Below are 14,102 nucleotides of genomic sequence, written 5' to 3' on the forward strand. Positions count from 1 at the left end.
TTCAGTAGATGAGTCTTCATCTTCGTCTTTTCCAACAGATGATGCTGTTGGTAGTGGTTGGTGTACACATTTTACAATTTTGTATTGTACTGGAATTTGAAGCCGTTTTATTTCTTGTGTAGTCAAATTATACCATGTTACTACTTCCTTATCATCTTCATCATAGTCGGAAAATACAATCACCTTTTCCTTCCACAACATCAATTCTACCCTTGAACTTACCACTTGGGGCAATGTAACACATTGTATTATGATTCAGAAACCCACTACAATACGTACCTTGTTTTATGAGGTAGAGGGGTCTCAAGTCTCAACAAATAACTCATCAACCATATCAAACGAGACAAGTGAATACTCAGTTTTACTGGCAAACCAATGGTACATACGACCAGTACAACTAGTACAAGTATGAAAATCAGGCATAAAATTAAACCCGGCATCATTAACCGTGTTCCAAGTATTAGCAGCAAGGGAGTACAATCGCACCACGGTGGACATACCACCAAAACAAACAACCTTGTAATCATTCGTTACGTTATCAAACCCGATACCAAAAAGACAATATAGTAGACTACCATTTGGGAATTGGGATGGGAAGTCTAAAAACTTCTCTAGTACCCGGATTCCACAACAAAATCACGCTTTCCTTAAATAGACAAGGAAGAGGCCATTACAAGGGCTGTAAATGGCGCAATCGTGAATTATATCGCGATGGTAGATACCAAACCGGGGTGGTTCATATTCAACAGCTGGTCTAAACTTAAAGGCGGTTTCGAAAGTGATCGAGGTTTTCACAAGAAATAATGGATATAGAACATGCAGGGAAAAATGTGGCCAAAAGTGAATCAAAATCACGGTCGTTTTGCGACCGAGTGGTGTAATGTTTGGTTGTGAATTCAGGTGATGTAATGATAGAGAGCCAATACTTACAAACATGTACAGGTTAACCGAATCAATGATTTCACGGGCAGCCGTGCTAAGATCTCTATCAACACATCCTCTTGCAATTCCATTTCCATATCCTCTGAAATAATTCATATACAATCCTACAATTAAAGTTTTTTATATTAGTTGGATGAACACGTACCACAAGAGGGAGGGTGGGACCTTTTACCAAATTAGCTAATTTCACAATTGTATTTACCAAAATAACTATTTTTGAATTTTAGTTCCCAAACTAGCCATAATTTTGACTTTTAATCAAAAATCAATGAACCGAGTTTGGTTTGAGTTTGTTTTTTTTAATTGTGAGCCGGTTTGGTTTAGGTTTTTTTTAATGATGAATTGGGTTGGGGTTATTTTTGTTTTTTTTAATCGTACATCATTGCTACTACGGAGTCCTGCCAGTAGACCATCGGCATTCCTGAACCCTAATATTATCACTGAAGGTTCCGGCTAAGAGGAAAAAATGACATGTAATTTATTTATTTTTATAGGACCCCATTTTAATTTCATGCACATTTGAGGGCTCAATTTTATTAAAACTGATCCAAAGAGGAAGATCTTATAATTATAAAGTATAAACAGCCAGAAATAATGTAAGACGGGCTGCGATGAACTGGAAAAGTGGGCAGGGTGTAATTAAATAATTAATGCATTGAATTATACGTAAATGTATAATGGTCAAATTTAGATGGAACATGGGAAGCACGATTGAATTAATTAATATACGAGTTGTTAATGCATGAGAGGCACGTGCGTCTTCACCAAGTTATTATTGGATGGGCATGGCCTTTGGGTCGCGGGTCTAAAGCCCTGAGAATGAGAAGTGAGAAGTGAGAACTGGAACTAGAATATCAAACAACTGACCCATTAAAATGAACCATGCATGTGAATAATATATGTGATCATGAATCAAATTGTATCTCGTCAAATAGATTCAATTAAAATATTTGAAAATAAATGGCTACTTCCTCCGTCTCTTTTTGTTTTTTACGTTTGGTATTTTACACGCGTTTTAACGACTAATTAATGTACATTGATATTCTTCTAAGTTTTTCATGTAAATGAGGAAAATTACGTTTATTTATAATGTTTTCACTCTTATCAAAATTATGATATAGTCTTTATGGATAAGTGTGAGGGATTAAATGACTCAATTGATTTAATTGGTTAATATAATAATTGGGTATAATTTTGATAGAATATTAAATTATTTATGTGATAATATAAAAGAAAATGTAAAGAACGTACATTTTGAAACACAAAAAAGGAAACGTAGAAACAAACCATGCATCACACATTCACACTTCAATTATACTTGGTATTAAAAAGAGTCAACAAAATACAACCAAAGGCATATATGTTATCAAAGTGATAAACCAACATTGCCCCGATATTCAAATACGATACATACATACGTACATAAGTTGTACTACATACGTACTTCAATAATACACGCATAAATACAAGTTAAAATCAAGGATAAGGAATTGAAACTTTTGTAGAATTCAAATGATAGACGACCCATCATATATAATGCAGTAGATCGAGCTTTGTCAATTGATTGCCTGATCGATCTAGGGAAATTTACAAACACCTCCTCTTAAACGGTTTGAACACTCCAACCTTCCACAACATTGCGCATGGAAGAATCCACATTTTTCATCTTCAGTCTGGCAAGATGAGTTCGGATCTGCAATTTGTTTCAATACAACGTTGGGTTAGAATGTCTCTATATCTATAATATAATTACATATAATAAGGAAACTTTCTATGTACAACCAGTTGTACCTTTCAACCAGTTGTACGCACAATGAATATTCTGGCCATGATGATTGTTGTGATAAATTACCTGGCTCGCATGTACGATCTTCCCATAGTTTGCCCAAGCAAAGATAACCCGAGCAACACCGGCTAAATACGGTACACTTTTCACCAACATCTGTGCATTTTGCTGCCCCGGAAGAGATTTGCACTGCATTGACATGATAACAATTCAAACTAATTAAATTTAAGCATTACCAAGTACCAACATGTTACTACAATACGTATTTCCTCCTTTTTTTTTTTGGTTCTACTACGAGGAGTTCCCACCGCCTTCGGCGAGTGGACTAATCTCCCGTGGGAGTTTGCATGGGTATCTTGATGGGCAGCATTCCTCTCAGTTGAGATTTTTTCCATTCCCAAGACTCGAACCCGAGACCTTGGTTAAGGAGCAAGAGGTCCTTAACCACCAAAATATGGTTTATACACCCGGGTGCACAATGCTCACTGTGCACCCTGTTTTGCAAAGAACATATAGTTCAAATACAAAAAACATATTGTTCATATTCAAAGAACATATAGCCAATGAACATATAGTTCAAATTCATAGAACATATAATTTAAATATTTCACTAGTACATGTACATTGAAATCGTTCTAAATGTTCATTAGATTTTCAATAAATGTTCAACAGGGTGCACAATGAGCACTGTGCACCCGAGTGTATAATCCAAATTGCGCTTAACCACTCATGCCAACCTCAATTGATTCCTCCGTTTCTTTTTTACTTGTAACAATTTGCTTTATTTAATTGTAAACGAAGGGAGTACGTGTATATCATCAAATACTACAAAATGTTAATGCTCATTTTATTTTCAACCAAAAAACAGAAAAACAATGCTCACTTTATGCTATGGGTAATGCTTTTTTACTTCTCGCTTATAATTTATAAACTTAATTTGCATGGAAATATGGAATAATTACCAATTACTAGTATAAAAATAAGGAGGACTGCCACCGAATTCTTCTTGCCCTTCATTTTGAAAGATATGTTTTTTGTGTATGTTTGAGGAATTGTTAATACGGAGTAATGTTTTTGATAATGGTTGTCGATGTCTCTTGTTCTGCATCCCAAACCTATTTATACTTTAAATTCCTAATACTAAACTATTTAATTAGCCGGCAATTCCTTTTTATTTTTTATTTTTGTCTTCTAGTGTTTTTAAATAAGTACTTCATAATTCCGTATCTTTATCTCTATTTCGTAAGGAACGCCATGAGATATTTGACTCTTTGGTGTCCCTCTATTACACCCTTACTAATTATAGTACTAACGTGTTGAATTTATTTAAAGGGTAATATAAAATATTATTTCATTTAGAAAAAATCATTTCAAATAAAAAATATAGAATTTTTTCATATATTTATCTAAGCACTTACATACTTTGTATAACCTTTATTTTATAAAATTACAATATTCGTATGATTGTAGACAGGTAAGGACTTTATGGAACCGAGGGAGTATACTACATAATACGAGTATATTGGAGTACCTTCGTAATTTCATTTCTTTATCTCTGTTTTATATGCAACTCTACGAGGCCTGACTTTTTGGTGTCCCCCATCATACGTATTATTACTAACGTGTTAAATTTTTTAAAGCGTAAAAACTTTAGTTCATCAATTTCTTAAAAAAATGTTTCAAATCAAACGTATAGAATCTTTCCATGTATTTATATAAGCACCTATATACTGTGTACGATCTTTGTTTTATAAAATTAAAATTACAATATTCATATAAAATTCTACGCACACATTGCATGTGTAAACAATTACTTCTTCCGATCCGTTTCACAAATATCGCACCATCTTGTTTTTTTATACTATTCACACTAGATTTTTTGTCATCGATCTTTTAGTTAAAGTATATGTGTTGAAAAACGTAAAGTCAATTATAGTGCAATATTTAAGGAACGAATGAAGTATAACCATGGTGGTCTATGACCCTCTTCTACTTTCCCTTTTAGGACGTCCCAAATGGCCAAATACAATTATTATATCGCTAACTGCTGTACTCGGGTACAACCAGCTCTGGCTGTACCCCCCAAAAACGACGCGCTCATATTGTTTGTTCATACTTGTCGACTGTTTGTTCTTTTTTATTGTACTGTTTGTTCATTCTTATTGTATTGTTTGTTCTTTCTTGTTGTACTGTTTGTTCATTCTTGTTGTACTGTTTGTTCTTTCATGTTGTTTTTTAAATTCATCATCAAATTTTCATAATTGTTGTATTTTTTGTTCTTTCTTCTGGAATTTTATGTTCTTTTTTATATTGTTTGTTCTTTCTTGTTTATTTGTTTGTTTATAATAATCATATGGTTAATGTTCATAATTAAACTCTTCATTAATCTTTTATTCTTTCTTTTTGTATTGTTTGTTCTTTCTTGTTGTACTGTTTGTTCTTTCTTGTATTCATCAAACTTATTGTTGTATTGTTTGTTCTTTCATGTTGGCTTTAAAATTCATTATAAAATTGTTCATAATTATTGTATTGTTTGTTCTTTTTTCTGGAATTTTATGTTCTTTTTTATATTGTTTGTTCTTTTTTGTTGAATTATTTGTTCTTTCTTGTTTATTTGTTTGTTCATAATAATTATCTGCCTTATTGTTTGTTCTTTCTTGTTGTATTGTTTGTTCTTTCATGTTGGCTTTAAAATTCATAATGAAATTGTTCACTTCATTGGTCTTTTATGTTTTTACAAGCGCCTATATTGTTTATTTCCAAATAAATAAATAAATGTTCATTTTCAAAATAGTAAATGTTCATTCCAAATAAATAAATAAATGTTCATTTCCAAAATAGTAAATGTTTATTCCAAATAAATAAATAAATGTTCATTTCCGAAATAGTAAATGTTCATTTTTGTAGTTTATTTCCAAATAAATAAATAAATGTTCATTTCCAAAATATTAAATGTTCATTCCGAATAAATAAATAAATGTTCATTTCCGTAATAGTAAATGTTCATTTTTGTACCAGTATTTGTTCTTTCTTGTTGTATTGTTTGTTCTTTCATGTTGGCTTTAAAATTCATCATAAAATTGTTCATAATTGTTGTATTGGTTGTTCTTTTTTCTGGAATTTTATGTTCTTTTTTATATTGTTTGTTCTTTTTTGTTGAATTATTTGTTCTTTCTTGTTTATTTGTTTGTTCACAATAAATATATGGTTAATGTTCATAATGAAATTGTTCACTTCATTGGTCTTTTATGTTTTTACAAGAGCCTATATTGTTTATTTCCAAATAAATAAAAAAATGTTCATTTTCGAAATAGTAAATGTTCATTTTTGTAGTTTATTTCCAAATAAATAAATAAATGTTCATTTCCAAAATAGTAAATGTTCATTCCAAATAAATAAATAAATGTTCATTTCCGAAATAGTAAATGTTCATTTTTGTACCAGTATATTAATGTTCATTTTAAACAACACAAACGACATCATTTTGGATGGGGGTACAGCCAGCTTTGGCTGTACCCGGGTATAGCCAAAAATTTGCGTACAATTATTATTACTTGCTTCTTTATATCTTTGGGTAAATTTTTCTTCTCTTCTCTCATGAGTTGAGTCTCACACTCACTTATTCACCCATTCACTTTTTATTTTTTCATTCTCCTAAAATCTTTTGCAAAATGGCATGGACCAAGTGCAAAGGGCAAAAAGAGTTATACTCTTGATGTAAGCATCTCCATATCAATTAGATAGACCAAATTTTTATTTTTGCACACCTATGTGAGACAAAATTTCCCGTGTTCTACTCACAAGGGATGTGTCAAAATCAATTTCTCTATATCATTATTAGCCAATAACCTTTTAAGAGAGGATTACAGAGACTTAGCTTTTCGACGTCTAGCTCCTTTGTAAGTTTTTGTTTATTTTATTTGTTGGGTTTTTATTGTCTTTTTTTGCAGCCTATAATAATAATAATAAAAAAAAATAAAAAAAAATAAAAAAAAATAAAAATAAAAAAAAATAAAAATAATAATAATAATAATAATAATAATAATAATAATAATAATAATAATAATAATAATAATAATAATAATAATAAGAGTAATTGTTAGGAATTAAACACAAGTTATCTAAGTCGATAAGAATATGAAACAGACTTGGAGTCAAATATAAGTTTTGTTTGGTTTATATGTTGTTTCCTAGTTTAATTAGAATTGTAATTAGGAAACTAAATATGTTTTGGTATGTAAGAATCTCTAGAATTATTTAGATTTGAAGAGCAAATATAATTCTAGTAGACGAGAGTTTCTAGTTTAGTCTATAAAAGGGCATTTAGGCCTAAATAGAAAATACATTGGTTAGAGGAATCATCAATTGAGAGCTATTGTATTATTTTGCAAATTTTCTGGCAAACACTCGTGTCTTTTATTATTGTTCTTTACTATTTATTCTACATTATATTTGCGGATTTGTTCCTGATTATTTGCGACAGGAGTTTGGTTATAAGAACAATAATTAATAAATAAACTAGCCAACAGCCAGATTTGATGGGATTGCCACGAATATACATGATCCATGAAATGCTATCGAGACACAAAAGACATGATGGCACGACATATTATTCTCCCTGTCTTCTTATACAGTTATACACTTAGACCAGGTCATTTGGTGCATTTGAAAAAATCCATACATACGGCCTATTCGTTGTGTTTTATTTAACGGTTTTTTCATGAAATGCCCCTGAGGTTTGCAAAAACGCACCAAATACCCTCGCGTCTTTTGAATCACATAATATACCCCTATTTTTTCCCAAGTTTGCACCAAATACCCCTAAACCGACCTTCCGTTAAGCCTCCGTTAAGTCGTGTTTATAATTCACAGAATACCCCTATTTATAAACTAAGTTGCACCAAATACCCAAAATATTTTTAAACCGCAGAATTTGATTTCCATAAATCGTTCACCTAATATGGGGATTGAGGATATGCAATTAATAATAGAAAATATTGTCACTCAAATCTTTCACCTAAAATATCACACTTTGTTTGACCAGCAATGGAAATAAAAGGGGGGCGTCTACACAATCACCACCCACAAACATTAATCGGAAAACCAAATCATAGTGGTTCATTTCTATATTAGTTCACCATCACCTCTGGGCTTGAATTCACAGAAAAACAATAACCGACTAGTTTCATATCCCATAGATACAGCAAGGTGGGGCAACAACTTAGCAGGGAAGTGCTAATAATCAACTGACTTTAGCTCACTCTAATAAAATGAGATCAAAATTACAAGAAAAAGAAAGGAACATGACTGTCATGATGAATTCAAGGGTGAAATATAACCAATTTCAACTAGAAAGCACAACCAAAGAGTATATAGAAATCAAAACTGTAGAAATCATCATCATCAAGTTGTTATCTGAAATGGCTACTACAAATGACCAGCAACTTCATCTGCTTTACGATACCTAGGGCCTTGAACCCAAGCACCATCAATGGGGGCAATAACTCCAGTCAAGCCATCGTCGACAAAATCACAACCCTCTTCCCCTCTAAAACAGCCTTCACCGGCGCCAACTTAAGCTTCACACCAAAGTCCCTAATCCTCTGTGAAGGCTCGATAAAGGTTCTCCCCACATAATGGGACCTAATCAAACCCTTTTGAAAGGGCACACCAGCTTTCTCAGCATCCCCAAGAGCAGCAACAACCCCAGAATCAGGCACTGCAATAACCACATCACATTCAACAGGCGAATCAAACCAAATAAAAAACGCCTAGAAATCAAACGCCAATTTGTAATCAAAAGAACTAATCAACAACAAACACAAGAATCACAACCAAACCACCGATCAAAATCCGGCGAAATTTGTCGATCCCTTGCCAGAAGACCCGAAACCCATCCCTAATTCAAACCCAATGAGAAACTTCCTTCTACTGGGCAATTATAATTATCAAAGGAAAGAGAAGAAGCTTTGTAGAGCTTTACTTGATAAGGAGAGAGAAAATAATTTGGGTTTGGAATCTGGTCACGAGGATGATGCAAGTGAGGCTGTTGGGTTTGGAATCTGGTCACGAGGATCACCAACATCTTGCCCCCATTTGTAGTAGCCACTATACTTCAAAATCGTGGGTTAGGCTTGCCGGCGACCAGAGATCGGCCTCCGCCGGCGAAAAAAGAGCGGAGATCGGATGCCGCCGGCGACCAGAGAGCCGGAGGAAGAACATCGGAGAGGAGAGAGAAAAAGATAGAGAAAATGGTTGAGATTTCTTTGGGAATTTTGTCAAAAAACATGTTTTAAGGGCAAAATAGTAAAACGCGACTAACGGCAGACTAACGCCGTTAACTCAAAGGTGTATCTCATGAACAGTACGCAAAAATAGGGGTATATTATGTGATTCAAAAGACGCGAGGGTATTTGATGCGTTTTTGCAAACCTCAGGGGTATTTCATGAAAAAACCGTTTATTTAATTATTTGGTTATTATCGTATCATATCTTTAAAAAGTATGATCTTTTATCAAAACTAGTATTCGGTTGCGCGCGTTATGCAATGTGACTGGAAATTTCAATTGTGCATCAATGGCGTTGTAGCACCCTAATATTTTAATATTTTTGAATTCGGATTGAATTCGGGTATCCGATTCAAAAACTTTGGAAACCCCAAACTTTTGGATTGGATCCGGATCACATTTTTCTGATATGGAAATTTCGGATCGGGTCAGATCCTATATCCGAAAATAGAATACCCTTAATACCTAGTATATATTCTACGTTTTATTACCTTAGATAAATTAGGATACAATAATGACAAAAAGCTATCCTAATTTCAATGTACTTTTCCTTTTAAAAAAAAGAGTTGACAAGTTGGATACTCGAAACTCGATACTATACACAATACATGTTCTACATTTCATTTGAATAAAAAATGACACGCAAATGTATATGAGAACTTCTGTCTTGTTCCCAACTATATTTTAGTTTGGTGTACTCAGAGTCGGTTAATTTTTATTGATCGGTTGTATTAAATCGTAATTAAACAAAACCGATAAAGTTAGTACAAAAGAAAGACATTTGCTACATGTACCCAATTCTAAATATACTTCGTACTTATGAGCAAGATTATTAAGACATTTGGTACATGTACCCAATTCTAAATATACTTCGTACCTATGAGCAAGATTATTAGATTAAGGAGTATGAGTTGAGTAATTGCCTAAGAAATATGCAGTGAAATGTTTAGATTAAGGTCGCAATAAGACTATTACCCTTAATTAAGATAGTTGACAAATTAGTTAAAAAACATTAGAATAAATAGTTAAAAAGAAGTAAAATGAATAATTGCTATACATAGCCACATAGGGAGTTACTATTCATAAGAAACAGTAATAAATCTCCCACTTTTAAAAAAGTAGAGATGACTAGTTTGCTATATCTGATATGTTTTTTTTTAATTTCTTTTTTCTTTTTTAATAAAATTTGAACGGGTCTAGTCATGTAAGTTCGGGTGTTAACTCTGTAAACATTGGACCCTTACTTTTTTTTTTTTTTTTTTTAACAATGGCAACATAACACTACGAAAATAGAGTGTGAAACATATATATATATATATATATATATATAGAGAGAGAGAGAGAGAGAGAGAGAAAAGGGATCATGTGACTATGTGAGAACAGATCTTATATGAGAACAAATCCTGACCATTGAGGAGGCAAGATCTAACGGCTAGAATATCACCCGTGTAATTGTTAGAAATAATGGCAAATTCGTAATTAAATTTAATAAACAAAACAAGCCTTCATCTTCTCACGCAATTCCGTTCATACTTTTTCCATATATTTAAAAGTTAGTTGAAAGGAAAAGTGGATTATTTATCGAATATAGTGATGTCATATTGTCAATGGGGCTGGTTTTTTAGGGAGACCCCGTGCATCCGCCCCCTAGTGGATTATTTGTTGAAAGTAGTGACGAGGACAAATTTTAGATTAGACATGCGCGCGTTGCTAATCCTTCATCTAACTACTAACTTACATATTATAATGTTTAATTTATTTACTCAAATACTCTAATCAGACAAACGGATTGTCAAAAACTCTAGAATAATTTTTAAAATTCAAAATTATCTTACCAAAAAAACACTGAGTCTAGGGGTAGGTTATTTTAGGTTGGGCTACTGGATACACTGAAGGGGGAGTCATGAAGCAGGGATAAATTTTGCTCTGTACCTCTCGAGACGGGGATTGAGAGTGGTGGATATCGTTCTTATCGTGGATGGAGGGGATGGAGATGAGAATTGTAGGCGGGTATGAGTGTGCAGGCCTCGCCTCGCCTCAAAGTCATCTCTAACTGAATAATTAAATGGTGTGGTTAGATGTTAAGCGACCGGGTAATGAAGTTAATGAACGACTATGCGAGTATTAATTGGGTATTACTGTCGAAGTGAAGGGTGGATAAGATCATTAAGTTTATTCTTGACACAAGAGGTGAATGAGAAAGAAAATATATTCATTTATATACCCTTATCTGTTTTAAACTTTTTTAATAAACATGACACCGAATGGGAGATTACAAATTTATCCATCATTAACTATAATTTGGAGGATAGCTATTGTTCTATTTCAATGATAATTATCTACTATATTTCATATAAATTTATGTTCAGATTATAAACCGTGCATCGCACGGGTATTATACTGCAGAGATCAAGAGGATGGCTCAAAGCTTTAGCATATGCACCATCGTGAAGGCTGACAGGACAACAGTGCACAAGGCCCATCTAATAGCAGGCTGACCGGACAGCATTGCACAAGGCCCATCTATTAGCAAATAAGTGTAGGAAAGAAGGTGTTAGTTTCAGTACTAGGCTTTAATTTCTCGTTGATTTAGCTCATGTCAAAAGGAAAAACAAGTACTGTGTATGGATAAACGAACTTGTTTTTTTGTTATCTTCAAACATTAAATCAAGGCACCAAAACAGATGAGTGGAACACTGAAAATCAAACCGAAAAATCATGACTAGTTACTCCCTCCGTCTCTTTTTATTTTTTACGTTTTTTTTTTTTGGGTATTTCAAAATGTTCTTTACATTTCCTTTTATATTATCACATAAATAACATAGTATTCTATCAAAATTTGTGTCCAATTATTATTTTAATCAATTAAATTCATTGGGTCATTTAATCTCTCATACTTTTCTATTGGGACATTAAATTTTTCTCATTTTTCAATATCAGAATTTTGATAAAAGTGAAAACATTAAAAATAAACGTAATTTATCTTGTTTAAATAAAAAATTTGAGGAATCTCGATCCAAATTAATTATTCGTTAAAACGCGTGAAAAGTACCAAACATAAAGAACAAAAAGAGACGGAGGGAGTAGTCAATTGGGATCTTAAAAGAACCTAATATCCTAATAAAAATCTTAGAATGTTAAGGGGTTGCTAATTATTGGCTGGTTCACTTCAAGAAGACAATAAGGCAGTTTGCGGAACCTTCCTAACTCATTGCATCTATTTGCACAAAGTAATTCATCCGCCTCATCATCCATGAATACATAAACCCACTCATCAGGCTCCAGGAAAGCGCTGTCGATGGATGAGTCGTCATCATCACCATCACCATCACCATCACAATCACAATCACCATCATCATCTTCAACTTCAACTTCAACTTCAACTTCAACTTCAACTTCAACGGACGAGTCCTGCTGTAACCATCCAAGCCCAATCTCAACATATGAATGATCGCCCTCTTCTCTAAATATTCCAACAGTTGATGGTCGTGGTTGTGGTTGGCGTACACAATTTGCAATAGAAACTAGACTCTCTCTGTAACCTATAATCATGTCTCCTCCCGGAACTTGAAGCGATTTCATTTTCTGCGTACTCAAATTATACCATGATGTTACTTTTCTATCATCTTCATGTTTGCTAAACACAATCGTTTTTTTCTTCCACAACATCATTCATACCCCTGAACTTACCACTTCGGGTAATGTAATATACTGTTGTTTGTTCCAAAACCCAGTTGGACCATACTCCTTCAAAACCCATATATGCATACCTCTTGTAAACTCAATCGTGTCGTCCATATAATACAAGGTAGGGTACATATCATTGGAGTATTGGTTCAAAAACTCAGCAGAAGACCCTGTTTTATCAGGAAGAGGGGTCTCGACGAATACCTCATCCACCATGTCGAACGAGAGAAGGGAAGGGAAAGAGCTATCGTACCCAACATCTCTCGACATCCAATGGTGCATACGACCAGTAGAGATTCCAGAACAAGGACCATCAGCAACAACCTCCTCAAAGTTAAAACCGGCAGAAGAGCTACCGGAACAAGGACTAAAACCGGCATCATCAACCTGCCACCAAGAATTAGCAGCAAGGGAGTACAATTGCACCACGATGGAATTCGTACCCACATAATAAAAACAAACAACCTTGTAATCATTGGTTACTTCATCAAACCCGAAACCAAAATAAGAAATCATATACTTTATTGGGTTGGGCAGTCTGAAAACTTCTCTAGTAGCTGGGTTCCATAACAAAATCACATTTTCGAAACCTCTTCTCAAATAGAGAAGGAAGAGGCCATTACAAGGGCCGTAAATGGCGCAACCGGAAACTAATTCATGATGATCAATACCGAAGCGAGGCGGTTCACATTCAACAGCTGGTCTAAACTTGAAGGCAGTTTCAAAAGTGAGGTTTTCGCAAGAAATAATGGAAATAGAAGAAGCTGGGGGAAATGTGGTCAAAAGAGAATCCAATTCCCGATCGTTTCCCGATCGAGTGGCGTGATGTTTGGATGCAAATTCAGGTGATCTAATGAAAGTTAGCCAGTACTTACAAACACATGTAAATCGAATCAACGATTTCACCGGCAGCCGCGCTAAGATCTCTATCAACACATCCTCTTGCAATTCAATTTCCATATCCTCTGACATCTAATAATATACTCCTGCAATCAATTAGACGAATTTGATTTGTCATAAAACGAACAAATTAAAGTTGAATCAGAGAAGCCAAGATTTGATATTTACCTGAAAATTTAAATGAACCAAGTTGATGCCTAAGCCAGAGTAGGAGGATTTTCCCCGCACAACCTGTTGGAGGACATGAGGACAGTGTTCGACAACTGCCGGCGACGGAAGAAAAGGTTGAAGGAGAATGGAGTTGAAAGTGGAGATATTATTAACACTCAGCAATGCTGTGACAGGGTGGCTCAAACAGGGTGTAATTAAAGCATGAATTATATATGGTTCGAATTAAGGTGGAACATGGAAGGCACAATTGAGTAAATTATACACACGAGTTATTAAATCATGATCACAAAATCTTGCACTTATGCTGATCATGACCTGACATGAAAACC

At 33.9% G+C, this 14,102-nt stretch overlaps 1 protein-coding gene across 1 annotated transcript; it reads right to left on the reverse strand.

Moving 5' to 3' along the window:
* Positions 1–12,018: 12,018 nt before the first annotated feature.
* Positions 12,019–14,050, reverse strand: LOC110797783 (F-box/kelch-repeat protein At3g06240). The gene is made up of 2 exons (XM_056839025.1): positions 13,771–14,050; positions 12,019–13,688 (listed from the first exon to the last, which is right to left on the reverse strand). The coding sequence occupies exon 2, from the start codon at positions 13,672–13,674 to the stop codon at positions 12,688–12,690; it is 987 nt and encodes a 328-aa protein (XP_056695003.1). The 5' UTR covers positions 13,675–13,688; positions 13,771–14,050; the 3' UTR covers positions 12,019–12,687.
* Between the last annotated feature and the right edge of the window lie 52 nt (positions 14,051–14,102).

Source organism: Spinacia oleracea, chromosome 3 (assembly GCF_020520425.1).
Source record: "Spinacia oleracea cultivar Varoflay chromosome 3, BTI_SOV_V1, whole genome shotgun sequence".
Taxonomy (NCBI): domain Eukaryota; kingdom Viridiplantae; phylum Streptophyta; class Magnoliopsida; order Caryophyllales; family Amaranthaceae; genus Spinacia; species Spinacia oleracea.

What these genes read in the sequence shown, in the direction of transcription:
- LOC110797783 (XM_056839025.1), bottom strand. Translation starts at nt 13,674, where the DNA reads ATGTCAGAGGATATGGAAATTGAATTGCAAGAGGATGTGTTGATAGAG.